The sequence below is a fragment of the Borostomias antarcticus genome (genome assembly GCF_949987555.1).
Source record: "Borostomias antarcticus genome assembly, chromosome: 17".
Taxonomy (NCBI): Eukaryota; Metazoa; Chordata; class Actinopteri; order Stomiiformes; family Stomiidae; genus Borostomias; species Borostomias antarcticus.
In genome coordinates this window covers 15,084,766-15,112,441 of record NC_140250.1, presented here as the reverse complement: position 1 = coordinate 15,112,441, position 27,676 = coordinate 15,084,766, and the positions used below count along the sequence as shown (strand labels likewise).

Below are 27,676 nucleotides of genomic sequence, written 5' to 3'. Positions count from 1 at the left end.
AGGACACACACACACACACACCACCATGAGGAGAGGACTATCCTGCCCATATCCAGCTAGGACTCACACACACACACACCACCACCATGAGGAGAGGACTATCCTACCCCAAGCTAGGAAGGGGAGGGACACAAAGACAGACACATTATCAGCTAACTTTGCACTCAGACATTCTCCTATTTTACTCTACTACCTCTCTTCCACTAATCCTTCTCCACCTCTCTCTCTCCCTGCCCCTGTTTCAGGGCCTTCCGGGGTAAGCACATCACGTTGATCGTGAGGTTTCCTAACCAGGGCCGTCAGGTGGATGACCTGGACATCTGGTCTCACACCAACGACACCATTGGCTCCGTGCGCCGCGGCATCCTCACTAGGATCAAGGCCAACGCTACGCACACCAAGATAGAGCTCTTCATTGGCGGAGAGGTGGTGGATCCAGCTGACGACAGGAAGCTGATTGGGCAGCTAAACCTCAAAGATAAGACGGTGAGTCCATCAACAAAGCATTTTGACATGAGGCGGGAGGCGTGATACGGAAGCACGCTACTATGGAAGAAGATGTAAAACCCCAAGAATCGAAATCAAATCGGGAGATCACTACCAATTCTCACCTCTACAATGTCTATGCCTAGGCATAAAATAATAACTTCCTGTTTGTGAAGATGTGATAGCCTATAGGCTATCACATAGTGCTTGAAATACTAAGTCAGTGCCAGAATGACTGAGATTTATAGTAGCCCTCCCATTGATGTTTTCTAATGCTGATTTTGCTCGTCTTCCGGCGGTGGTCTTCCGGCGGTGGTCTCATTTTGGAGATGTTTGCCTTTTTAATTGTTTGTGTGTGTGTGTGTGTGTGTGATTATGTGTGGTGTAGTTGATCACAGCCAAGCTGACCCAGGTGAGCGCCAACATGCCCTCCAGCCCCGACAGCTCCTCCGACTCCTCCACTGGCTCCCCCGGTAACCACGGCAACCACTACAGTGACGGGCCCAACCCCGAGGTGGAAAGCTGCCTCCCCGGAGTGGTGAGTGATGTCACACTCACACACACACACACACATTCAATTCATCCTTATTCATTTTGAGACTGTTTACGGGAGCCTGCTCTTTGAGCGGGTGATGTGTGATGGATGTAATCTAACCCATGTCCCTGCGGTCTCTCCCACCTGCCCAGATCATGTCTCTGCACCTGCGCTACATCTCCTTCCTGTGGCAGGTGGCAGACCTGGGCTGCAGTCTCAACATGCCCCTGCTACGAGACGGGGCCCGGGTACTCATGAAGCTCATGCCACCAGGTACACACATGCGCGACTGCGTGTGCTCTTTAGCATTTCCACCAGAACATTCCTTTGTGATCTTGAATGTTGACCTGGGATTTTGCCTTCGTGTCCCTATGAAATGTCACATATTCTTCTGACCGCTGTTGACCTACTGTGTGTGTATCGGTGCCCATTAGACAACAGTACGGTGGAGAGCCTGCGTGCAATGTGTCTGGATCACGCCAAGCTGGGGGAGAACAGCCTCAGCCCCACTCTGGACTCACGCTTCTTTGGACCCTCTCCCTCACAAGTGCTGTACCTCATCGAGGTGTGTGCGCACAAGAGAGAGCTTGTGTGTGGCTGAATGCCATTGGTGTGCATAGTGAATGTTATCAGTGTGTCTAGTGTGTGCCACCCACCGGCAATCACCAGTATTTTTGTACCTCAAACCCTCTCCTAAGGTTGTGTACGCCCTGCTGATGCCTGCCAGCGCCACCCTGGGCGAGGATGCCAGCGACTTCCAGTACAACTTCCTGAAGAGCGGCGGGCTCCCGCTCGTACTGAGCATGCTCACCAGGAACAACTTCCTCCCCAGCGCGGACATGGAGACACGGCGTGGGGCGTATCTCAACGCTCTGAAGATCGCCAAGCTGCTGCTGACCGCTGTGGGCTTCGGACATGTGAAGGCGGTGGCTGAGGCCTGCCAGCCCAATGCTGAGGGGAACATCCCTGTCTCACCGGTTAGAGACACACCCTGTTATGCATGCACATGTTCACACATGGATAAACACACACATAACTAGAACAGACCTGCACCCCTGAATGCATTTCGTGGCTCTGTGCACGCCAAAATTGAATGGGTTCTAAATTGTCCCATGCTACACCCCTCCACCGAGTTTCATGAAAAGCAGTCAGGTAGTTTTTGTGTAATCCTAGTCCAATAAATGAATGGAGGTGAATGGCCGTCTGGGCCGTGTTTGGGCGGCTCGTGGACCCGCCCTGTGATTCTCTGGGGTAGAGGTAAAAATTACTGGAGGTGAATGGGTGGCTGTATTAGGCTGGCTCTGTGGCGCCACCCTCGGGGTCACAGCCTGCGGGGGGCAATGCGTTGCACTCCGGGCTCTCCCCCCGCACACCCTAGTCCAGACCCTGTGTCTCTAGCACCATCACACAGGGAGCTGGCTTCCTTCTAAGTTTTGTTTTCGTTCGTGGATCTGCCCGTGATTCAGATCTGCTCCAAACTTTTAACAGGTTCTAAGGTGGCCCTTGATACACCCCTCCACCAAGTTTCATAAAAATCGGTTTGGTAGTTTTTGCATAATCCTGGATCAAAAAATGAATGGAGGTGAATGGCCGGTTGTGTTTGGGCAGCCCATGGACCCGACCCGTGCTTCGGATCTGCTTCAAAATCGAATGGGTTCTAAGGTGGACCATGCTACACCTTTACACCGAGTTTCGTGAAAATTGGTCCAGTAGTTTTTGCGTAAGCCTGCTAACAGACAAACACACACACAAACACCACCGAAAACATTACCTCTCGCCCCGCGCTGTCGCTGGGGTGGAGGTAACCAGGCGGTCAAGCCTGTGTCACTGGTTAGTTTTCCTTCATGCTTGACGAACCACAGCTCAAGCAGTTCAGCTCCCCCCATCGGATAGCATCAGACCTGCCTGCTGGTGATGGATACCACCGCGCACCTTGTATAGAACCTGACTGTTTTTCCCTGTCTCGTCTCCAGATCAACCAGGCAACCCACGACCAGGCCCTGGTCCTGCAGAGTGCCCTGCAGAACATCCCCAACCCTGCCTCCGAGTGCATGCTGCGCAACGTAGCCATCCGATTGGCCCAGCAGATCTCTGACGAGGTGAGAGAAGAGAGGAAGTGAGAGAAGTCTGGAGGGGAGGGGTAGAAGGGAAGGGGGTAGGAAGAGAGGGTGGTGAGAGACATTGGAAGGCAGGGAGATGTTCGCACTAGCTGTGAGAGTGAGGGGGTTATATAATGGAGATACAAGGAACGTGAAAAAGGATCGTACTGATGATGATGACTGTGACTCCTCTGTCATCTACTCCTCCAGAACTTCTTCCAGGCGTCCAAGTACATCCCAGACATCTGTGTGATCCGGGCAGTGCAGAAGATTGTGTGGGCGTCGGGCTGTGGCACCGTCCAGCTCGTCTTCAGCTCCAACGAGGAGATTAGCAAGATCTATGAGAAGGTCTGGTTCTGGAGACTTCTGTTTATGTTGTTACAGCAGTTTCGTGGTTAGTGTAATTCATCCGATGCTTCTGTGTTTTTCTGCGTGCGTGTGTGTCGGTCATGTGCACTGGCTGGTGTGCTTGTCTTCTAGGCATGTGTGTAGAGTAGGTCTGTGAAGCTCCCTACAGTCAGTGTGCTGTTGCTGAGGGTAATTGCCTCCATGCAGAGTAAATGAGCTTACGGTATGAGCTAGCTGAGAGAGCTAATTAGCTGTTTGTGCATCTACTGCCAACTGCTTGAAACACGCACACACCTTGAAGAATGTCTCTCTTCCCTTGGTATCACCACTGCTGAGACACTGTTGTCTTCAGTCAATGACTGTGTGGTGTGTGTGTGTGTGTGTGTGTGTGTCTGTCTGTCCTTCCCTCTCCCAGACGAATGCGGGGCAGGAGCCAGACGGCGAGGATGAGCAGGTGTGCTGCGAGGCCCTGGAGGTCATGACTCTGTGCTTCGCCTTGCTACCCACGGCCCTGGACACACTCAGCAAGGAGAAGGCCTGGCAGACCTTCATCATAGACCTGCTGCTGCACTGCCACAGCAAGTATGTCGTGTGCGTGCGTGGCAGTATGTGGGAAGGTGTGCATGTGTCGCCGTGTTTGTATGTTTACCCTGTTGCTGTGCGCGTCCAGGTCAGTGCGTCAGATGGCCCAGGAGCAGTTCTTCCTCATGGCCACCAGGTGCTGTATGGGACACAGGCCCCTGCTCTTCTTCATCACCCTCCTCTTCACTGTGCTGGGGGTGAGTTCACTGTGGCCTGCTGTGAATCTAGCCAAACCGCTGAATCAGCCAGGTGTGTCTCACCTGCTCGTGTTTGTTCTCGCTCCAGAGCACGGCCAAGGAGCGGGCCAAGCACGCTGGGGACTACTTCACCCTCCTGAGGCACCTGCTGAACTACGCCTACAACAGCAACATCAACCTGCCCAACGCAGAGGTGCTGCTCAACAACGAGATCGACTGGCTCAAAAGGATCAGGGTGAGAATGACATGGGACACGCCCTAGGATGAGCCTGACTCACCGCCATGATTTGATATTTTATTTATTTAGACAGGGAGTCATTCTGAGAACAAGTTTTATATACTGTAGCAGATGGTAAATAAGATAAGATAAATTTAGCTATTCCAAAAAAATATCACAGCAGTACAATATTACACATCAAAAGAAAAACATAAGCACTGTACACAGAGCTTTTATGGTGTGTCTGGTCGCAGAGTGTGATGAGCGTGGGTTTGTGTTCCCTAGGATGAGGTGAAGAGGACAGGGGAAACGGGCGTGGAGGAGACCATCCTGGAGGGTCATATTGGGGTCACCAAGGAGCTGCTTGCCTTCCAGACCCCAGAGAAGAAGTTCTACATTGGCTGTGAGAAGGGGGGCGCCAACCTCATCAAGGTAGGATGGAGACGGCGGTAGCTCAGGGGGCAATACTGCAGGAGATGCAGTCAATAGCGAGTCGTTTCAAATGATCGATGAGGTCCTTTTGCACAGGTGTCACTGACCTCATTTGAACAGTTTTCTCTTTTAGCACTCACTCCTTTCTCTTTCTGCCTCCTCCTTCTCCCTCCACCTCTCTGCTGTTCTTCCTCTGTCTTGCGTTTCCAGGAGCTGATCGATGACTTCATCTTCCCGGCGTCTAACGTGTACCTCCAGTACATGAAGAGCGGGGAGTTCCCCCCAGAGCAGGCCATCCCCGTCTGCAGTAACCCCGCCTCCATCAACGCCGGCTTCGAGCTGCTGGTGGCGCTGGCCGTAGGCTGTGTCAGGAACCTCAAACAGATCACTGACACGCTCACCGACATGTACTACCTAGGTAGGACACTCACAGACATGTACTACCTAGGTAGGACACTCACAGACATGTACTACCTAGGTGGAATGCTCACAGACAATGGGCTATGTTCCGAATCGTGTACTTCCATACTATATAGTAGGACAAAAATGTATGCATGTCCCAGTACTTAGTATGCCACATGCAGTATGGCAAAAAATACCAGGATGTCTTGCATCCGGTCATATTTTGCATTATGCAAGCCAGCACACTTTTCTGGATATTCTACCCCACAATCCTGTACTCAGCGGAAATTATGTCACGTGTGAGTCGCGCCGGAGGCGTTTTAATGAATCCCAGCTGTGGACGAATGTCGTTTCATGGATAGCGACGGATGTGGTCAATTTCAAGTCGCAATGTTATGACAAGGTAGTATGTCCCAATTGGATGCATACTGAGTGCCAAGTACGTACTTTCTAGGGTTAGCTGTAGTAAGTACGGGTAGTAAAAAGTGATTCGGAACGCAGTCATGGAGTACGGCGTTGATGTAGGACACTCACAGAAATGGACTACCTAGGTAGGACACTCACAGACATGTACTGCCTACTGTAGGTAGGATACTCACAGACATGTACTACCTAGGTAGGATACTCACAGACATGTACTACCTAGGTAGGATACTCACAGACATGTACTACCTAGGTAGGATACTCACCGACATGTACTACCTAGGTAGGACACTCAGACATGTACTGCCTAGGTAGGATACTCACCAACATGTACTACCTAGGTAGGATGCCCACAAACATGCATTACCTAGGTGGAATGTTCACAGACATGGACTACATAGGTGGGACACTCATAGACATGTACTACCGAAGTATCTCACTGGGGTTCGGTTTCTCTATTTAAACCTCTCTATGGTCCCCCCCCCCCCCCAGGTTGTGAGGCGTTGACCGAGTGGGAGTACCTCCCCCCTGTGGGGCCGCGGCCAACCAAGGGCTTCGTGGGGCTGAAGAATGCGGGCGCCACCTGCTACATGAACTCTGTCATCCAGCAGCTGTACATGATCCCGCCCATCCGCAACGGCATCCTGGCCATCGAGGGCACCGGCAACGACGTGGACGACGACATGTCTGGGGACGAGAAGCAGGAGAACGAGGTGTGTGTACTCGATTTTTGTGTGTTGTGTGTTTGTACACTGTGTGTGTGCGAGTGTTGTTTTTTTCGTGTGTGCAAGACTGAAAGACATTTTAGATGCCTACATCTTTTGCTCGATGATGACATTCATCCTTTCTCAGTATCCAGTGACTGACAAAGCAGCCACTCCAGGCTCTAGGGCCGTGTAGGCCAAGTTTGGAGCTGAGAGCAGCACACCTGTCCCCTTAGGGTGTGTGTCCACCGGGGAGCTGTATTTTAGAGCTGGCGCTGTTTTCTTGTTGTTTACAATGGGTAATGAGCTCTAGGGCGCTATAGAGACGAGAGCTGTGTTCCAAGCGCTTTTTAGCGCTACAACGCCATGAGCTCTAGGCTTTTTTTTTGCAGTTGAAAAAAGTTTAACTTTTTGGGCTAGAGCGCAGGCTGTAAACAGCTGTTCTGACAATGACAACGGTCCGTTTTTGGCAAAACCGCAGAGACAGTGAACGTTAGCACTAGCTAACATTAGCTAGCTACCTTAACCTGGCTAGTTAATCTGCAGTCTGCAAAAACACGACACTCGTTGCTAACGTAGCTGTAAAACATCGGTAGCCTAGCCAGCTCTAAACTCCAGCTCTAGTGCGCTCTACACAGCTGTAATCTTGGTGCTGTTCAGCTACGTACAGCTCGGTGGACACAGCCTTACCGTCCTAGTCAGGTCTCATTTTCAACTAAGTTGATCTATTATCCATTGATTTGCTTTGTCGCAACTCATCTTGAGTTGCAAACAGAATGCATTTCATATATATCCTCCTCATAGAGTCCACAAGGCCGTGGTCAACAGCAGTGTAGTAGTGTGGAGGAGAATGGGGGGTGATGTTGGAGGTGTGTGACTGAGCCTGTGTGTCCATGCTGTCCTTCCAGACCAACGTGGACCCTCGGGACGAAGTGTTCAGCTACCACCACCAGTTTGACGACAAGCCTTCACTCAGCAAGTCTGAAGACAGGAAGGAGTACAACATTGGGGTGCTACGCCACCTACAGGTCATCTTTGGTCACCTAGCCGCCTCCAGGCTGCAGTACTACGTCCCCAGAGGCTTCTGGAAACAGTTCAGGTGAGGGGGCGGGGCTTCTGGAAACAGTTCAGGGGAGTGGGAGTTCAGGGGAGTGGGAGTTTTTGTTTTGTTTTGTTTTTTACATTGTATCTAACCTGACATCCTCATACACTGTCCGTATGCCTTCCCATCCTCCAACCCTAACCCTGACCCCTCCTCTGCCCAGGTTATGGGGGGAGCCAGTGAATCTGCGGGAGCAGCACGATGCCCTGGAGTTCTTCAACTCTTTAGTGGACAGTCTGGATGAGGCCCTGAAGGCTCTGGGTCATCCTGCCATGCTCAGCAAGGTGCTGGGAGGCTCCTTTGCTGACCAGAAGATTTGCCAGGGCTGTCCTCACCGGTATACACACACACACACTCCAGATTATAGCCTTCAATCATCACACACATTTCTGGCCAAAAACAATCATCCCTTTGCATTTTTCACATGTTTTTGTCTTGCTGAAGTGATATTGGTAACTCAAGAGTGTGTGTGTGTTGTGTAGGTATGAGTGTGAGGAGTCCTTCACCACGTTGAATGTAGACATCAGGAACCACCAGAACCTTCTGGATTCCATGGAGCAGTATGTTAAAGGAGACCTGCTGGAGGGAGCCAATGCCTACCACTGTGAAAAGTGCAACAAGAAGGTGAGAACAACTCTGCTTAGAACCCTGACCCTAACACTGAGACAACAACACACCTTAGAACCCTGACCATAACACTGAGACAACAACACACCTTAGAACCCTGACCCTACCACCGATCCTACAGCACACCTTAGAACACTAACACTACCATTGAGAGACAACAGCACGCCTTAGAACCCTAACCCTACCACTGAGAGACAACAGCACGCCTTAGAACCCTAACCCTACCACTGAGAGACAACAGCACGCCTTAGAACCCTAACCCTACCACTGAGAGACAACAGCACGCCTTAGAACCCTAACCCTACCACTGAGAGACAACAGCACGCCTTAGAACCCTAACCCCACCACTGAGAGACAACAGCACAACTTAAAACCCTAATCCTAACCCTATCACTGTGTGTGTGCGTGTGCGTTCACGCGTGCGCTTACCCTCAGGTGGACACGGTGAAGCGTCTGCTGATCAAGAAGCTGCCCCCGGTCCTGGCCATCCAGCTGAAGCGCTTCGACTACGACTGGGAGAGGGAGTGCGCCATCAAGTTCAACGACTACTTCGAGTTCCCGCGGGAGCTGGACATGGAGCCGTACACGGTGGCCGGAGTAGCCAAGCTGGAGGGGGACCACGTCAACCCAGAGAACCAGCTCATCCAGCAGAACCAGCCCTCGGACACGGAGCCGCCCGGCAGCTCCCAGTATCGCCTGGTGGGGGTCCTGGTCCACTCCGGCCAGGCCAGCGGAGGACACTACTACTCCTACATCATCCAGAGGAACGGAGGGGATGGGGAGAGGAACCGCTGGTACAAGTTCGACGACGGGGACGTGACGGAGTGCAAGATGGACGACGAGGAGGAGATGAAGAACCAGTGTTTCGGGGGGGAGTACATGGGGGAGGTGTTCGACCACATGATGAAGAGGATGTCGTACCGGCGCCAGAAGCGCTGGTGGAACGCCTACATCCTGTTCTACGAGAGGATGGACTCCCTGGACAAGGACAGCGAGCTGGTCAAGTACATCTCGGAGCTGACCCTCTCGTCCTCCAGGCCCCACCAGGTCAAGATGCCCGGGGTCATCGAGTGCAGCGTGCGCAAGCAGAACGTGCAGTTCATGCACAACCGTATGCAATACAGCTTGGAATATTTCCAGTTCATTAAGAAACTTCTGACCTGTAACAGTGTCTATTTAAACCCCCCACCAGGTACGTCGACAGGCCTAGCCCGCCATATGCACACACACATACACACACACACACACACACACACACACACAAACGTGCACCGTACAATACACACATACACAACCACCTACACACACCCTCTGGCTTTACTGAGTTACATTCACCCAGTGATCATCGGTTGACTGTGCTCACTACACTAATACACAAGAATGTGTCATCAATGTTGCAATGTCAGCAGATTGCAACATTTTGTTGTTTTCTTTTCATCATTACTTCAAAGACCCCCCCCCCCCCCCATTTAGTCTTCTAACTGTCAGTGCAGATGCATCCAGATGTGACAGAGCTCTCTGAGGGGTTCTGCTCGGGGAGTTGCGGGTAATAGGCAGCGCTCCTCTGCGTCTGAAGCTGATATGAGCCAATGCATTATTTACCAAGCTCAGTCCCTGTGTTGTTGCACTGGGAATGAACAAGGGGGCTATCCAGTGTAGAAGCCCTTTCACTGCATTAACTGCTTCAGCTCATCAAGAATGTATGTGCATACGGGTGTGTGTGTTGTTGTATATGTTGATTATGTTAGTTTGCGAGTCTGTGTGTGTATTTTGAGATGAGTGACTAGGCACTTTGTGTAAATTCCAGCTCACTACTGTAGACTCCATTTCGATGTTTTCATTTCTGGAGAAGCTGTTTATAATCGAAGCTGTTTCTAATTGGAGTGGTTTTTCATTATAGATAGAACCATTGTATGTCTGTCTGCGTGGTCTTATCAGTACAGGCATAGATGCAATGTAGTATTGCTTCATCACAATACACGCCCCTGTCCAAGGTGTAGTGTTCCGGCATCCAATGTGTGTTTCATTTTAACCAGGTCAAGACCACCTGTTGCCAGAGGCGGAGGAGATAGCTATGATCAGTGTCCAGCTGGCTGCAAGGTTCCTGTTCAGCACAGGCTTCCACACCAAGAAGGTGGTGCGGGGTCCTGCCAGTGACTGGTAAGACTGACCCCTCTCCTCTCTCTCTCTCTGGCTGTCGCTCTCTTAAGTCACTCACTCTCAGGAGAAACGTCTATCCAGTCACACCCACGAGACCCACAGAGAGACCACCCTTCCCTTAACCCTGCTCTCCCTCCCTCCCTCTCCCTCCGTCCCAGGTATGACGGCCTGTGCGTCCTGCTTAGACATAGTAAGAATGTACGCTACTGGTTTGCACACAACGTCCTGTTTGCCTACGCCAACCGCTTCTCCGAGTACCTGCTGGAGTGCCCCAGCGCAGAGGTCAGGGGGGCTTTCGCCAAACTCATCGTCTTCATCGCACACTTCTCCCTGCAAGACGGCCCCTGCCCGGCCCCCAGCGCCTCCCCAGGCCCCTCCACTCAGGTAGGACAGCACTGCTGCGCCACTCGTTTTGTTTGCTGCGTTGTCTATTGCGTTTGTCTGTAAGGAGATCACGCAAGTAAACATTTAATTGTTCTGTGTACACAAGTGATAATGATTTGACTAGACCAAGAAACATGAAAGAAGGAAGCTTCAGATACATGAAGCATGTTAGAGCTTGGACTCACCCTAGTGTGTCTGTGTGTGTCTGTGTGTGTCTGTGTGTGTCTGTGTGTGCGTGTGCTTGTTAGGCTTGTGATAACCTGAGTCTGAGTGATCACCTGCTGAGAGCGGTTTTGAACCTCTTGAGGAGGGAAGTGTCCGAGCACGGACGCCACCTGCAGCAGTACTTCAACCTCTTTGTCATGTACGCCAACCTGGGTAAGGTCTCTCACACTCACTCACCAACCTGCCATACACACCTTCTCACAGATGCACTCTTTAGAGGAAATTAAGTCTGATCAATGTACAAATAGAAATACATCAGACTGTGTATACAGGGCAGCACAGACACAGAACAGACACACGGTCACCTCACTTGTGCCCCTCCCTCCCTCCCTCCCTCCCTCCCTCCCTCCCTCCCTCCCTCCCTCCCTCCCTCCCTCCCCAGGGCTGGCAGAGAAGACCCAGCTGTTGAAGCTGAGTGTCCCTGCCACCTTCATGCTGGTGGCCCTGGACGAGGGGCCCGGCCCGCCCATCAAATACCAGTACGCTGAGCTGGGCAAACTGTACACCGTGGTCTCCCAGCTGCTGCGCTGCTGCGACGTGTCCACGCGCATGCAGTCCTCCATCAATGGTGAGTCAGGTCATCACAGGAATCACCTGTAGGAAACAACTCAGGTGGTAGCTTACATACAATACATTTCACGGGCCTTTTGTTCCAGTATTGAAGGGGAAAAAGTGCCCTGAACTAGCAGCTTTGAGGGAAGATTAATGAGGATGGTCATTATTGCTTAGGCCCCTGTGAACAACGGGCCCAGCTCTCTCCTCCAGAGAGCCTTCCATTCACATCGCTCCCCCTTTCTCTCCAGGTAACCCCCCACTCCCCAACCCGTACGGCGACGCTAATCTGACCACCCCGGTGATGCCCGTGCAGCAGCTGGTGGCGGAGATCCTGTTTGTGAGGACCAGCTACGTGAAGAAGATCATCGAGGACTGCAGCAACTCCGAGGAGACGGTCAAGCTGCTGCGCTTCAGCTGCTGGGAGAACCCCCAGTTCTCCTCCACTGTCCTCAGTGAGCTGCTCTGGCAGGTAAGGAAGTAAATAAATAGGACTTAGATGATGATAATTTGATGCACCGGCAACACATGGTAGATGTCCATCCATCCCTGACCTAGCTTTGTGTCTTAAAGCCAGGAGTAAAATGTCTGATTTGATCTCTGTCAGTTGTTTATGTGGATGCTCAATTCATTCAACAGCTACTTCTTCTGGGGTCCACTGATTAGTAATTCAGATTATGTTGACAGGCAGGTTCATCTGTGTGTCCGTGTGTGTGTGTGTGTCCAGGTGGCGTACTCCTACACCTACGAGCTGAGGCCTTACCTGGACCTCCTGCTCCAGATCCTGCTCATCGAGGACTCATGGCAGACACACAGGTCACGCTTCTTACATGGCTCTACTGTGTGTGTGTGCATGTGTGTGTGTGCGCACGCCTGTGTGTGCGTGTGACCCCTCTGGTTGGTCTAATCTGTGTCGTCCTCCCTGGTTCTGTAGGATCCACAACGTGCTGAAAGGTATCCCTGATGACCGTGACGGGCTGTTTGACACCATCCAACGCTCTAAGAACCACTACCAGAAACGGGCTTACCAGTGCATCAAGTGCATGGTGGCCCTCTTCAGTAACTGCTCTGTGGCCTACCAGATACTGCAGGTACATCACACTCGACTACTCACTCAGTTTCTCTCTTTCAGTCTAGCTACCCTACATTAAGTGTCTGTTTCTTTCTGTGTGTGTGTGTGTGTTTGTGTGTGTGTGTGTGTGTTTGTGTTTGTGTATGTGTGCACGTGTGTATGTGTGTGTGCGCACGCGTGCGCACAATAGAGTAATGGGGACCTGAAGCGCAAGTGGTCATGGGCGGTGGAGTGGCTGGGTGATGAGCTGGAGAGGAGGCCGTACACAGGGAACCCCCAGTACACCTACAACAACTGGTCTCCTCCGGTCCAGAGCAACGAAACCTCCAACGGATACTTCCTGGAGCGCTCACACAGCGCACGCATGACCCTGGCCAAGGCTTGTGAACTCTGCCCTGAGGAGGTAACACACAGACAAACCATGGACACATGTTGATGAAGCACACGCCTCATACACTAGTATCATGATACTGGAAGTCACAAAGCATTGATAATCATAAAGAATATTTGTTAAGAGAGCTGCACCTTCTCGTCCGTCTTGCTAGTCTCAGCGCAGGCGTCACTATGGCTCAGAAGCCACGTCTCAGTCTGGACAGTCCAGTCAGTCACACAGCTCACTGGTAGCAGGGCTGGCATTAGCAGTGAAGGAAATGACCGGAGCCTTTCTGTGCTCGAGCCATATGAACCATATATATACACACACGGAAACATGCAACTATCTAACAGAACAGTTCTCTTTTCAACATTAGACCTGCATGGATAGGTGGCTGCTTAGACTCTCTCTGTTCACTCTGATAATTCTTCTAACCTTCTTTTTCACTCTTCCCTAGTGTGTTGTGTTTTAGTTGTAGGCTTCGAGTCTGTGATGAAAGCTGTTTAATCAAATGCTATGATTGTTAGTCACCCAAGGCTTGACAGCTGACATTTGCTAGTATGTGATTGTGATCGGATGATGGGTTTAGATTTCACATTTCAACTTGAGTGTTTTTACTATAGATAGGGCTTTGAGTTTTCGACACTTATTTTTATTCCTGCATATTATATCCCCCTTACTGTGTACAAATTTAAGCTAAAATGTTACTTAGTGTCCTTGTAATTTAATTTTTATTTACTTTTTCCGTTGTTTTTGTTAGAAAGCTTCAGTTCTTTCATTTGCTGAACTAAATCAGCTGTTACAATGTTTAGCTTAACTGATCCATATCATTAACGACAACATGATATCCATAAAGAAATATAACAACTGAAGCGATCCACACTTGCATCGTTTATTGACACTTGTCGACATGCAATATTTTAACTGCCATTTCAAAATAGTGTCACTTAACGAAGCACGAGGTGGTGTCTGAAGAAGACGCGGCGCTGGGGAAATCCTCCTCGCCACAGCAGCTTTTGCCAGGGGAAGGAACAGGCCAGCAGCAGCACACTGTAAGACTCGTAATCCCCAGCAACAGGCTGCCATCCTCCGTCCTCTCTTGATGTCCCCCAGGGCGTGGTGTCCATTAGCGTAGACAGACTGGACAGCAGGTAGAGTTAGCTACCAGCAGATCAGCCTACTGAGGACAATAGGCAGTTGGCTACCAACAGGGCAGCATACTGAGGACAGCAGGGAGTTGACTACCAACAGACAAGTGTTACCACCAACAGATCAGTATACTGAGGATAGCAGGCAGGTAGCTACCAACAGACCAGCATACTAAGGACAGCAGGCAGTTAGCTACCAGCATACTAAGGGCAGCAGGCAGGTAGCTACCAGCATACTAATGACAGCAGGCAGTTAGCTACCAGCATACTAAGGACAGCAGGCAGTTGGCTACCAGCATACTAAGGACAGCAGGCAGTTAGCTACCAACAGACCAGCATACTAAGGACAGCAGGCAGGTAGCTACAGTGTACTGAGGACAGCAAGCAAAGTTAGCTACCAGCATACTAAGGACAGCAGGCAGGTAGCTACAGTGTACTGAGGACAGCAAGCAAAGTTAGCTACCAACAGACCAGTGTACTGAGGACAGCAATCAGAGTTAGCTACCAACAGACCAGCATACTAACAGCAGGGAGGGTTAGCACCCAACAGACCAGTATACTGGTGTATAGCGACTAGATGTGGTGTCTGAGGAAGCTCTGTGATATCCAGGTGTCTGACAGACTGAAGAACACCGTCTATGAGTGTCGAGTCAATGAGTGTCGAGTCATGATGGAAATCACATGTGGTAGCAGCAGACAGTGATTGGCCATTGGCGGTCTTCCTGTCCAGCTGCACTGTCCTATTGATCCTCAGCAGCACTGACAAAGCCAGTCACACGATGACCATGTTTGGATATCATTCAGAGCTGTTTGTTCCTCCTCCCCAGAGCAAACAAACTGTGGTGTAGCCACTTGTCAGCCACACACACCACTGATCGAAAACTCTAAGCCTTGGCTATAGTTAACGTTACTGAATTGTTCCTCTGTGTATGTGTGTTAATGATGTTGTCGTGTTCAGACTAGGCCTGCTCAGCACAGTAGGGGCATCAGCACAGATTCAGCTCTAGTTAACAGGACTGAGCTCAGAGGTCTTATGGGCTAGCCATGTTTATTTGTGCATACACACACTTCTGTACCATCCACTGATGTCTTGTAGACTTGCAGAAAGACCACAAGCAGCTTCTGAAGTCTCAGGTTATTGTAGCTTAGATTATACCCTCAGGAGAACTGATAGGGTATATGACAAGCTTGTGGTATCAAGAGCCTGTCCCTCCCAGATGAAGGCTGCATGTCTCTTGACAGACAGCAATGTGCACAGTACTAGACATGAAGTGTCAGTACCTCAGTATGTCAGCACAACCAGACACACACATGGTGCTATACGACATCTGACTCTGGTGTTGATGCCTGTTTAAACTGCAGCAGAACACCGAGTCAAAAAGACCAGGAGAGGAGAGGGTGTATCATTAGCTCCAGTCCCTCAGTTCCACAGCAGAGAGGCTCAGATCCAATATGGATACACAGCTCATTAAAACTAGGCACAGGGGCGGCGCAAGCACTTGGCATACAGGGCAATTGCCCCCCCGCTCAACAACTTGTCGGGGGCGCACTGTCGTTGTTTTGCCTAGGGCGGCCAATTGCCTTCCGCCGGGCCTGACTAGGCAGAGAACATCCACTCACATAATGAAGTAGCTTTTTATATGTATCCCTCCTTCATCTCATATGCTAATAGGATGGACATTTGACACCACTGAGCAACAGCATGCACTTCACTTTGATCACACTGAAATCAGTGCTAATAGAGGAAATGTGCCTCAGAACTGAATGGAATACATTTATATGAGACAATAAGGACTAAGGCAGGTATCCTTTTGATGTTGTGTTATATGAATCTGTTGGGCTAAGAGGTGTGAGGAAGAATAACCAGTCTGTCCTATATTCCCAGGAACCGGATGACCAGGAAGCTCCAGAAGACCAGGACTCCTCCCCTCCCGAGGACACCTCCCTCTACCCGCACTCTCCAGGGACCACACAGTTCCAGCAGGTAGAAGCACACACTTAAACACACACGCACACACACAGAGTGTGGATGATACACCTGACCTCATAGTCTGTTGCCTGGAATAATAGGGCATGTTGTGTCACAAGGCTGACTGATTTGTCTCTCTCTCGCTCCAGCAGAACAACCACCCCCATGGGCAGCCGTACACGGGCCCCGCTGCTCAGCACATGAACAACCCCCAACGCCCTGGTCCTGCCCCAGCCCCGGGCCCCACCCAAACCCCAACTCCCAACCCCGGTCCTGGCACCGCCCCGGCCCCAGGCCCACAAGCACAAGAGAACTGGGAGAGCACTGAGGAGGCGCCCCCCACCTCCACCTCCACCACCTCCCCCCCGGCACCCGCACCACCTAAGGAGTAACCCCATCCCCCCTGCTGTGCCTCAAGTCTCCATCGTCCTGCTCTCTCTCATCCTCCTCCAATCCACGGAGTTCCTCAACGGAACTCTCTCTCTCTCTCTCTGGCCCACAGGGCAGGACAGGGCAGTGCCAGGCCCCCCTGAGAGTCTCTACCCCATCAGCCCGCTCCTCTGCAGCCAGCCTGGGGCCGAGGGGGCGCTCCCCCCAGGGGCTGCCTGCCTTGCAGACGGGGGCTGCTGTGGCTGCAGAGGGGAGCGAGGGGACGGAGTTGTAATAAACATCTAAATTACCCTGGCCTGATGTTGCTGATGCGCTTGTCTACGCGACGAAAAGGTGTACATAGTTATGTTAATGTCTGACTGTTCAAAAAATCCTCCAGTAGCCTAACTCTGTCAGGTTTGCTGTTGGGAGATAATGACAGATCTGATGAGAAACACATGGATAACTTAAGATGCAGAAAAAGAGAAAAAAAAAATGAAAGAAAAAAAAACCTCTAAGACAAAACCTTTTGTTTTTATCACCCATGCTTGACAGTGCGGTTTGGTCTGCCATTCAACTGTAGGAGGACACATCATTAATATTGTTATTATTATTATTAAGCTCCTTGGCAAACGTATGACCCATGCCAGATAAAGCCCTGAGCTAGGGTTGATTTTAGTGTGAGATGTGGAATGGTTGGGTGAACTTAAATGGTGTTTGGTTGATGTGAAAAAGCGGTGATGCAACATTGTTCTGAAACTCTCATTGCCTTTCTCTTTTTTTTGTTCTGGTAATTCAATCCTTTTGAAGCTCTAGTTAATATGCTGTAACATTTAGCATGGCTTCTCACCAGAATAGCGTAGCGCAGGGAATATTAGTAATGAGAACAACCAACAGCTACTGAGGGGACTTCCTTAGCTTTGTTTTTGTTTTTTTTCTCTCTCATCTTCCCTTTGGACATTGAGGGCGATCTTTTGAACCAATGTAAGAATAAGTGGCTTTTCAATTGCACATTATTATAATCCTCCAACTTCACATTCGACAGTCAGTTTTTGGTGGGCTAGACGACTTAGCTAGTTTTCATCTATAACAATTCTGAAAATGGAAAAACACAACAGAGTTGCTCCGCCAGGATACCTGGTGTATTATAGACTGTCGCTTACTGTCTCTTTGGTAGAGCCTAGTCTTAGACAGACAAATGCCTGGACACTTCCATTCTGCCATGGAGCTTGCCAGGCCGGGCATCTCTCTGCTGCCCAGGGAGGGCTTCTCATTCTGGGCTGCAGTGTCCAAGATTCCCCCCCTCCTCCTCCATGGAGAATGGGTACACAGCAGAGTTGTACCAGAAGATATCAGTTTAGTCATGTTGCAACTTGAGCTCAGTAAAGTGTAATTCTTTAGGAGTTAAAGGTAAACAGTAAAAACTGTATTTAATTGGTAACTTGAATGCGTGTATTTTTTGGATTTCTTTGTCTAAAATATACCAAATACTCCTGCAAATGAAAATATTCTGCCCACCGTATTATATTTAAATATTTTGCTCTTATTTTATAGAATTTATTTTGTTGTATTTCACAAAAAGAATAGAATTTGATTTAAAAGGAACATTTTTGTCCTTGTGTTATTTTTAAAGAAGATATTGACTGTACAGAGTTCTGCGCCCTGTTTTTTGCCGACTTTTGTTTTGGCCATGGTGTGACGTTGAATTCTGGAGCTACAGTCGGGATGTGAACTTTCACTTTGTGAGGTTTTTTGTGCACAGAAATATAACAAAAAAAAAAGCATTACGCCCTTAGCAAATAAAGAACATGGAATCTTGTCTCTGCCTCCTTTGTATTCACTGGTCATCATCCTGGTGAATGAAAATCTACAATCATAAATATGTCACTCAAATTCAGTCTCAATAGCATAAAAGTTAATACTTTGTATGCCGGGCTCCGCCTGGTGACCATAATGAGTAACTACACAGAACTGTTCTAAACTTGCTACAAATGTGGTTTTAACTTTTACGATGGATTTACGTATGGCTGCAGGACAGGAGTGGCAGTAACACGAGCGGGATTGACTACGACGGTAGGTGGCTGTATGCAAAACTAAATGGTCTTTGCATTTGTAATCGCATCTGTTTATACTGTGACCATACCAGCCTATCAAGAGTTTCAGCCATTATGAGCACAGCAAAAGACATTCTCCATTCCTTTCCACTACTACTTCCTTATTCCTAAGATCACATCTAGCCTGCTCATGTTTAATACAAAAACAGACCGAGCCAACACGAGTCCGGTTCATTTTGGAATATTTTATTAGAAGACACACAGCATTAGTTTTCCTTCTCCTGGACAGTCTTTGTTCCACGCAGTCTGCCTGTACGACGGGCAGCGATGAGACCGACCTTGCGACCAGCAGGTGCGTCCCTCCTGATGGTGGAGGGCTTGCCAATGTGCTGATGGTTACCACCTCCGAAGGGATGCTCAACCGGCTGGAGAGAGAGGGAGGGAAAGGGGTCAGTTTCTCCCTCATGAGAAGACTTTTAAAGTGGTTCAGCGCCCGTTTATAAAGATATTACACCAACTTCAAATTTGCACACTAAATGGAAACAAGGTGCAGTGTGAGGAAGCTCAATTTCAATGCAAATTCTATTGGGGGAAGACGAATTTACTTTGACATCACATACCCCAAGTGTGTGATGTGTGCTGGGCACTGGCACCTTGTGTGTGCTTTGCGGTGTTTAGTATCAGAAGGATAGGTCCACTTACGTTCATGGCCACACCACGGACACGTGGCCAGCAGTTCCTCTTGGCCTTGTACTTGTGGTAGGCACGGCCAGCCTTCAGGATGGGCTTGTCAATACGGCCACCTCCGGCAACCACACCTGGATACACAGGGTAGGACAGTAATGCAACAGAATAGGACAAACTAATGCACACAAATTATTTTGCTCAACTTCTGCTCTTTTTCTTGTGGCAATTTGTAAACATAATAGCTGAAAGATGTTGCTTCACCGAGGTATATTTTGTTATTTGAGGGAGACGAGGCATGTTGAAAGTTTAAAGTTTTCAAAATACGTCCATACAGAGCCGACAGCTTCTATAATTGATCAAAACCAATTTTTCTCGAACCAAAATCTCAAAAATGAATTCACCAACAACGACACAACAGAGCTTATTAATATCCTTACCAACGACGGCTCTGTTGGCCGAGGCGATGACCTTCTTGGACCCAGAAGGCAGCTTGACTCTGGACTTCTTGGTCTCGGGGTTGTGGGAGATGACCGTGGCGTAGTTTCCAGAAGCACGTGCCAGCTTGCCTCTGTCGCCAGGCTTCTCCTCCAGGCAGCAGATGATCGTTCCCTCAGGCATGGTGCCAACGGGCAGAACGTTGCCAATGTTCAGCTGAGCTGTGAGGTAAAGGAGAGGAGGTTTATGTCAAAACAGGGTGTTCATATTCTGGAATCCTTCATCTCTACACAGCTGCCCCGAATGTGGACCAACACACAACTGGATTAAATTGAAATGGCTGAATCTACATAACCGTTGATTTGGGTCTTGGAAAATCTTGTAAACATTCGACAACATTATAGGTCTGAAGGACCACTTTCTAACTACAGTCCTGCCTCGTCCCTTGTTCTTCTAGAGAAGCTATGCTAACTTATCAGGCTGCATTTGCCACATAGGCTCAGGACAAATTGAGCAAATTACAAGTCAGGGTAACTGATGTGTTAACTCAGTCTTCACGTTGGTGATACGTTTTAGACAAAGGGGGCAGGCCGACAGTCAACACGGTTGCTGTCTTTCTGGTATGTCAAGGGCCTAAGGTCTTAGCAAACGTCTAATTGCCATGTCCATTATTTTATTTTATGTCCCTGCAACTAAGCATAATATATCCAGCATAGACCCTTACCCTTCTTGCCGCAGTAGATGAACTGTCCAGTATGGATGCCCTCAGCAGCGATGAAGAGCTCCGTCCTCTTCTTGAAACGGTAAGGGTCACGAAAAGCCACCTTTGCCAGGGGAGCTCCACGGCCAGGGTCATGGATGATATCCTGATTGGGAAAAATGCATTAAAGTTACTTCAAGGATAGGGTAGTTATACAACCTGAGCATTCACTAATAGACTGGTATAACAGCGTACTATAACGCAAGGTACCTTCACAATCCCCTTGATGTAGCCATGACGTTCGGCGAAGTCAATGTGGCGGAGTTTAGCAGCACCTTTTCTGTGCTTCACATGGGCTTTGAACACGGAGCCCGCACCTTTTCGCTGTCCCCTGATCACGCGTCCCATTGTGGCCTGGAAGGATTAAATATATCGTTATTTCTTAACTAGAAATAATTCACGACCGGGTATGCTAGGCTACCTAGCCTTAGCTATTTGACAAGCCAGATACGCTCATTACGTTAGCTAGCCGGCTAGGTAACGATAGCACACTAGCTGCTAACGTTAGATATGCCTGATGTTCAACTACACATTAGATTCACTGCACATAGGTCTTGAATGATTTTCAGCTATTTAACGGCAAAACACCCAATACTACTCACAATTTAGCTAGACTATAGCCAATAACGTTAGCTGTTGGTTAGAATACCAGTAATGACGTGAAAGGCCATGTCACCACGGTTCTATACGTATACACATCACACAAAACTACGATTTTCTCAACCAAAACACCAGCTCGTTGATTCAATCGTTAAATTGTCACAGTCTTAGGTACATATTTTACAAATTCTAACAACGTATTTGAGCCGATGAGGTTATTTAGAACACGATTTTGATCAGATTGTGTGAAGAGAATAAAATGAACATTCTCCTACCTAAACTCCGTTACGGAAAGAGGAAGTGGAAGGACGGAACGCGCTTTTTCTTCCGGGGAAATATACTGCAGGGGTTGATGGGAACAGTAGGCAAGCCCTCTTTTTGCTAATAGGCTCTGTGCACCAGCTCCACTACTTCCTGAAAGTCACTGGCATCTTTATTTCCTGTCCTATATGATTGGATCAAGTGATTAATCAGGTGTGCGCTGGGTCTGCCTCACACCTGATTGATCACTTAATCCAATCATATAGAACAGGAAATAAAGGTGCCAAGTGACTTTCAGGAAGTAGTGAAGCTGGTGCACAGAGCCTATTAAAGTGCGTTTTTTCTATTTTGGCTGACTCAATAAATCAAAATATCTGTGTGCGATCTATAGTATATGTCGTATCAAATCAAAGCGCATATTAATCAAATCTAGAGTATGTATTTCCTGTCAATATGTGTTTTATCTATTCACTACTAGGACAAATGGCACACTTGAGAGCTGACCGCAAAATAAAAGTAGGCTACAGCAGATAAATGAACGGGCCCGGAATAAATAGTTGTATGGTTTACCAAACCAAATAATATGTATATGAAGTAAAACAAAAGTCTCTACCAGTAAATAAGAGAAGTCTCACGTTTTCCTTGTAACCTATTTACTTTGACCATCAGATGGCAGAAGATCCAGTTATAAAAGCAAGCATACAGACCAGCGTCATATAGAGTTGCGACACACTTTGATCTCGCCGCCACGCGATCACGTGGCTTATTATTGTTAGCGTTTACATTTATTTATGCCACTAGGCAGCAATGAGCACTAGATAGATATGTTCATGAATTACTGTCATACCCACTTGCTATGCATGACCAATTGCTAGTTAAAACATAGTGTATTTACCTGATGACAAGGCTATTAGCGTATTATTTCGCATTATTATATTAATTGACAGTTTTATCAGCCAGCTGGATAGTGCTAGCTTGATGAACAGTTGGGAGACAGGGCAACACACCGGTTTTAATTGTGCATAGGCTATCATCCTTTGAATGAAGAAAAACAATTTAGAAACATTTTTATAACATGTAAATAATGTTTTGGAGTGACCTGTACACTGAGCAGAATGATCTTATCCATTTTCAGTCGTAACACACACACACACACACACACACACACACACACACACACACATACTTGTATATCTTGTCATAGGCATGGCAGAAACCAGTGCTTCATTGTCCTGTGTAGGGGTGATACTGAAATCACACTCTCCCCCTATGACTGGCTAACATTTACATACAGTAGGTTTACCTGTTGGGAATCCATGTAGAGAGGCAGAGACTCTCAAGACCTTTAAAGCTCTCCTCAAAACACACCTTTTTCACAGATATTTATTTTGTATTTTATTATATTTTTATTGAGAATTGCGCTCAATAAAATCGATTTATTATTATTATTATTATTATTATTATTATTATTATGTACAGATCTTGCTCCCCACTCAAGTGCTTTACACAATCTTGGTCCTATCGTAGATTATCATGTTACTTACAAGCTGTTGGACTGTGTCTGTGATGTTATTTTATCATACATACAGTATCAACCTATCCACTGTAGCAAACATGTCTAAAACTGTATAACTGATCTGAGACCTAGCCCTGTACAACTGATTTTGTGTAAAAATATAGTACTTGTAGTACAAACACATAGGTGGTTTATCTGTTGTTGTTTTTTGTCTGTATTTAACCTACATGTTAGTATATGCCATGTTGCATGACTCTATAGTTATGGTACATTCAGTTGAGTGAGCTTCCACAAATGTTCCACAATGTTAACAAAATTATACACATACTGTCTGTTGTTTTTAGTTCAACTCTCAACTTTATTTCAATAAAGCATTCGGAATCACCAGCAGGATATGTGTCCTGTCATCCCATGTATTGCCCACAAATACATAAAGATGATATGTCATCCATCACCATTTTGTAACTTTTCTGAATTTTAGCTTCATGCTAGCTGTCACCAGGTAGTGGTCGCTGTTGGCATCCGCACCACGGCAAACTCTAACATCTTGGAGGGACCTGCGCCACTTCCCATTGATTAGGATGTGATAAATCTGATTAGTTGTAAGTCCATCAGGTGACCCCCAAGTGAGTTTGTGTATGGTCTTATGTGCGAAGATGGTACCACCAACTACGCAGTTGTTTTCGAGGGAGAGGTCAGCAAGGAGCTCACTGTTGTCTCATTATAGCTCTGTCGCAGCTGTCATTATCGACTCCAACCTTGGTGTTCAGGTCACCCATTTTCAGTAACATATCATGTTGAGGGACCTTGGAGACGGTTCGTTGTCATCCTTGCCCTCTTTCTCAGCTTATTTGCTGGTGAATAACATTGTATGATGGTCAGTTTGCAGCAAGCCCTGATCATTCTGTCACTCACAGGTTCCCATTCTACCAAGGTTTTTGCCTTTTCTTTGGAGACTATGAGAGCCACACCATGTATGTGCTTGTTTTCATGAGTAGAGGACAACCGCTCCTTCACTGGTTGTTTGGTGTCCAGAACCAGTCCATTGACATTCATTTATTCCCAAAATATCCAGCCTGTATCCAGCCTTTTCATGTCACTGGTGACCTGGGTTACTTTGGACGTCTCAAACATGGTGCGTACGTTCCATCTTCCTAGGTGGACCTTTGTTTTGGGCCCAAGTAGGCTCTCTGTCGCACTACTAGCTTCCCGTTGAGGGCTTTCACTAGGAGTGGTCATATGGCCAAAGATTTTGCTCCTACAGGGCCCATGGCGATTGTAGCATTTGTCGTAGTTTCTGTAACAGGTTTCAGGTAATCATTTTTCGGGGTGGAGTTGTTGGCCCCAACCTGGAGGGCCGGGTGTTGCTTTTCATCTGGCCTCTACCCTGAAACCTGCCCGGGTTGGTTGAACCTGCTGGGGGGGGGGGTGGGGGGGAGTGACCCCCGCCGGTATGGCCTTCAAGGTCACTGAGGCACACATGCCTTCCCACCACGACAAGGTAGCAACACGGGGGTGTTTACTAATGTTATAGGCTACAATTTTCAATGTTTTGGTGTATTTCCGAAGACAAAAACATAATTTTTCATTTGCTAAAGTGCAGTCACTATGCTAAATGAAAGGTGCAGTCACTACACTATGCTAAATGTGCCGTCAGTAGGTGCTGTGATGAATGAAGTACACTTAAGGGTCCCGGTTTTGGGTTCTGAAAATCACCCTAATGTAGGCTTACAGTAGCTGCTGCATGAAATGGGATGTATTCCGGTCGATCTATCAGTCAGTAAAATCAACCAAATGTCAAGAGGTGGGCATCATTGGATTCCTCTCAGCCTACAGAATCTAGATGTCTGCTTTTGAGCAGTTTGGAGTCGATTAGTGTCGTTATGAGCACAGAGAATAACCGCCTATAGCATAGAAAATAACCGCCCATTGACCGCCATTGAGTTGGTACAATACATGTCCCCATTACTTCTCTATGGCGACCGTTTTCATACCCATATCTTGGGTTATGGGGGGGACACAATGGAAGGGGGGACGTGGCAGGTGCACTTTGAACGGGCATAAATCATGAAGCTAAATCATATCTACAGTCAGATCAATTGTTGGTTGTTCAACTGTTGAAAGTGAGTTGTGTTTCTTCAGTTTTGGGTGCATTCATTTTGGTTTCTGGCATGAAAGAAAAAGTTGATTTATCTGCCCTGGTGTTGTGAGTGATGCTTTCTATAGCCTACATGTGCAGCCCCACAGAGTGCTGTACTGTTTGCTGTATGGGTCACAGATTTAATCACTGATATATGACGGACGGACCAACCTACTGTCCACAACCGGCATGTTATCAACTATGGCAAATGCATTTTGAACAGGCAAACATCTTAAATCTAGTATCTTGATGTTAAGCTGGCTAGTATGAACTGTTCAGATTTCAGAGCCTAGGCTAATTTATTTGCAAAATGTAGTGTAGTGGAAATAAATCTGATCAAAAGTAAAGGATTTGCCAAGGTTCGCTCAAAGAGGTTAAGTCTGATTTATTAAGAAAACATACGAGTGCAAGGACTTCAGGATCAGTGGTCCATCCAATAGAAGTGAAGCCGAAAGGTGTTGCGGGGTCTTATATTCAAGCAATACACAGGTATGACGCTTCCAGGGATGTGATTGGCTAACCCATCTGTACACGTCAAAATAAATAAATGGCATACATGTCATACAAATCATAAATGGCAGACATGATCAACAATGGTCAAGAGTTGAGACACGTGATATTAGAAAGGGAGGTAAATCTTGAAAAGGTTTCAGGGACAATGAAAACAAAGAAAGGTTACTGTAGGCCAGACTGAAAGTCTGGGGTGTCGACCTCCTGGAGATGTCATCGTTATAAATGAGGTTAGCACAGCTAGGGGTTTTGCATGTGAAAGGTTGATGGAGGTAGTTTGAAACTACAATTTCTATGACAGTAGCTAGGCTCAACCCACAACAGGCACTTTGCACTAGTGGAGACGGACACAAATTATTTCATATGAGTGACTCACTCAGATTCACGTTTTCAGTGTGTCAGACTTCTGTCAACCAGTCAAACTGCATTTCTGAGCACAGGGACTCAGCCTCTTAGTTGTAAAAGTTCTCATGTTGCCAGGCATCAGTATAACATGAACAAAATAAACACATTGTGTAACCTTGTATAGATAAGTAGAAATATGCACTAGGATCACAAGATTTAAATAACTAAATAATAGTAGGGCGCACACAGCCAATTATCTCTGATTCACCAGATCGACAAAACATGCTCGCTGCTCTCCAGGATCCTTCCTCTGCTACTGGCTGGATTACTGACTGATACACGTAGGCCACACAACTTTCTTCATGAATGGAGGGCAGTGGAGGTTAGTTGTATCAAGGAGCTTTCAAGGTTTCTAACTAACTAACTAACTAACTAACTAACTACATCAGTACAGAACATGTAAAAGGTCAATGTACACATCAGCTATTAACCATAGACTTATACTGGTCTGGCATGGTGACGGGGAAAGAGGCAGAACAGACAATGGGGGGCATCTTGGGAACATTTGCTCTGCAGATGCCACAACAGATGGCTGCCCCTGGGGCAAACCTAGAGCCAAACCTCGAACTCTAAAGCAAACACTTGTAGGAAGCGGCCTCTATGTCATTGGTATGGAGTCCTATATCCTGGGTCCCAATATCCAGATGGTGGGGAACAGGCAGGTTAACCTGTGTGTGTGTGTGTGTGTGTGTGTGTGTGCGCGTGTGTGTGTGTGTGCGTGTGTGTAAAAACACAGATTTATTCTATAAATTTGGGGAATTTCCATTTTCATAACATGTATAAGTAGTAATTTATATAGAGCACTGAATATGGCAGTTTTTTGTATGGAATATTGGGAACATTGTAGCAATCTTGCTATTGAAATACAACATAAAAGGTCCCAACTATGTAAATAGTGTTCACCAACGATTCATTGGCATTATACTGTAGTTACATGTCTCATCTATGGCTCAACATAACTCACAGCACTGTCTGTAGGTGGATCACTACACTACCTCCCCCCATCAAAGTTCCCTGGGGGAACGCACAAAGTGACTTTGGAGCCTCCTCTGTTTGCAGGACCTTGGATAACAAACAGGTTACTGGGGCAGTGGGCTGAAGGGGCTGAGGGGCCTATGGGACAAGGGAGAGGTCCAGGGTGAGATGAGGGGAACTCTGGGGGAACAATCACTGTGGGGAGGCATGTGGTGAGGAAGGGGAAATGGTGTAAGAGAGTTGTCTTAGGGCCCCGGGGCATTGTTAAGGAGGGGAAAGGGTAAATGATTAAGGAAGCCCCAGCTTGAATGGGGTCCTGAAAACCAGCCGTACCTGGACTGGGATCAAACTGGACACAGCACATCTCCCTTGAGTTGAGTCCAGTAGAAGCCCTGGCTAAGGCGACAGAGGGTTTTTGTAACCCAGTTCCAGAAGCCTATGAACAGCCTGGAGCACCCCCTCAAATTGCCACTTCAACTCACCCGTGGCTGGCTCCTTTCACACCTGCTGCAGCACGCCATCACTCAGACATAGAGCCTAAAATTAGCTCACAGCCCTTTAGACAGGGGAGAGAGCATCGCTACCACCTCCCATGGTGGCCTCTGCTGTGTCTCCAGCTACTGCAGCACAGGCTGAAAGTCCATGTACTGCAGTCATCTCCACTCTGCTGTGTTGATGACCTGCAGCATGCAGGCCTTGCACACTGTGGCACAGCCCTCTTTATGTGCACACATAGGGATCCCTCTCGTGGGTTTCTCTCCATTTCCATTAGCAGCACCCTTCAGCACTACAGGGGCGGCAGGAGAGGGCGTCTGCATTGCCGTGAGTTAGGGTTAGGTTAGTTAGGCTACTCCTCCTGTGACGCACCCCGATATGCACACCTACAAAGTTGTATGTCTGGAGCTCCTCCATCCAACGTGCAACCTG

General features: G+C 48.0%; 2 protein-coding genes across 5 annotated transcripts in view; one reads left to right on the top strand and one right to left on the bottom strand.

Annotated features, from left to right (window-relative positions):
- The window catches only part of usp9 (ubiquitin specific peptidase 9), a 50,713-nt gene extending 32,521 nt beyond the window's left edge, over window positions 1-18,192 (top strand). For 3 of the 4 annotated variants that reach the window (XM_084451960.1, XM_084451958.1, XM_084451959.1), the window contains 28 exons: window positions 246-486; window positions 875-1,024; window positions 1,174-1,294; window positions 1,456-1,586; window positions 1,720-1,998; window positions 2,995-3,120; window positions 3,331-3,468; window positions 3,884-4,050; window positions 4,139-4,247; window positions 4,336-4,482; window positions 4,750-4,896; window positions 5,107-5,314; window positions 6,214-6,434; window positions 7,334-7,524; window positions 7,691-7,864; window positions 8,010-8,151; window positions 8,590-9,346; window positions 10,191-10,314; window positions 10,473-10,698; window positions 10,947-11,076; window positions 11,306-11,491; window positions 11,727-11,947; window positions 12,203-12,291; window positions 12,410-12,566; window positions 12,738-12,950; window positions 13,862-13,972; window positions 15,954-16,052; window positions 16,187-18,192. In XM_084451960.1, coding sequence (XP_084308086.1) covers window positions 246-486; window positions 875-1,024; window positions 1,174-1,294; window positions 1,456-1,586; window positions 1,720-1,998; window positions 2,995-3,120; window positions 3,331-3,468; window positions 3,884-4,050; window positions 4,139-4,247; window positions 4,336-4,482; window positions 4,750-4,896; window positions 5,107-5,314; window positions 6,214-6,434; window positions 7,334-7,524; window positions 7,691-7,864; window positions 8,010-8,151; window positions 8,590-9,346; window positions 10,191-10,314; window positions 10,473-10,698; window positions 10,947-11,076; window positions 11,306-11,491; window positions 11,727-11,947; window positions 12,203-12,291; window positions 12,410-12,566; window positions 12,738-12,950; window positions 13,862-13,972; window positions 15,954-16,052; window positions 16,187-16,429 — 5,248 coding nt within the window. In that variant the 3' untranslated portion in view covers window positions 16,430-18,192. The remainder of the gene's footprint in view (window positions 1-245; window positions 487-874; window positions 1,025-1,173; window positions 1,295-1,455; window positions 1,587-1,719; window positions 1,999-2,994; window positions 3,121-3,330; window positions 3,469-3,883; window positions 4,051-4,138; window positions 4,248-4,335; window positions 4,483-4,749; window positions 4,897-5,106; window positions 5,315-6,213; window positions 6,435-7,333; window positions 7,525-7,690; window positions 7,865-8,009; window positions 8,152-8,589; window positions 9,347-10,190; window positions 10,315-10,472; window positions 10,699-10,946; window positions 11,077-11,305; window positions 11,492-11,726; window positions 11,948-12,202; window positions 12,292-12,409; window positions 12,567-12,737; window positions 12,951-13,861; window positions 13,973-15,953; window positions 16,053-16,186) is intronic. The other variant, XM_084451961.1, reaches the window with a different exon arrangement.
- Window positions 18,193-18,690: 498 nt separating this feature from the next.
- On the bottom strand, window positions 18,691-21,242 carry rpl8 (ribosomal protein L8). The gene is made up of 6 exons (XM_084451703.1): window positions 21,218-21,242; window positions 20,553-20,696; window positions 20,307-20,448; window positions 19,585-19,803; window positions 19,163-19,278; window positions 18,691-18,885 (listed from the first exon to the last, which is right to left on the bottom strand). The coding sequence occupies exons 2-6, from the start codon at window positions 20,688-20,690 to the stop codon at window positions 18,727-18,729; spliced, it is 774 nt and encodes a 257-aa protein (XP_084307829.1). The 5' UTR covers window positions 20,691-20,696; window positions 21,218-21,242; the 3' UTR covers window positions 18,691-18,726.
- Between the last annotated feature and the right edge of the window lie 6,434 nt (window positions 21,243-27,676).

Excerpts from the sequence above, each read along its gene's own strand:
- rpl8 (XM_084451703.1), bottom strand. The coding sequence starts at position 20,690 with ATGGGACGCGTGATCAGGGGACAGCGAAAAGGTGCGGGCTCCGTGTTC. Across the intron at positions 20,449-20,552 it reads ACATCAAGGGGATTGTGAAG|GATATCATCCATGACCCTGG; the intron begins GTACCTTGCGTT and ends TTTCCCAATCAG. Across the intron at positions 19,279-19,584 it reads GGCCAACAGAGCCGTCGTTG|GTGTGGTTGCCGGAGGTGGC; the intron begins GTAAGGATATTA and ends CTGTGTATCCAG.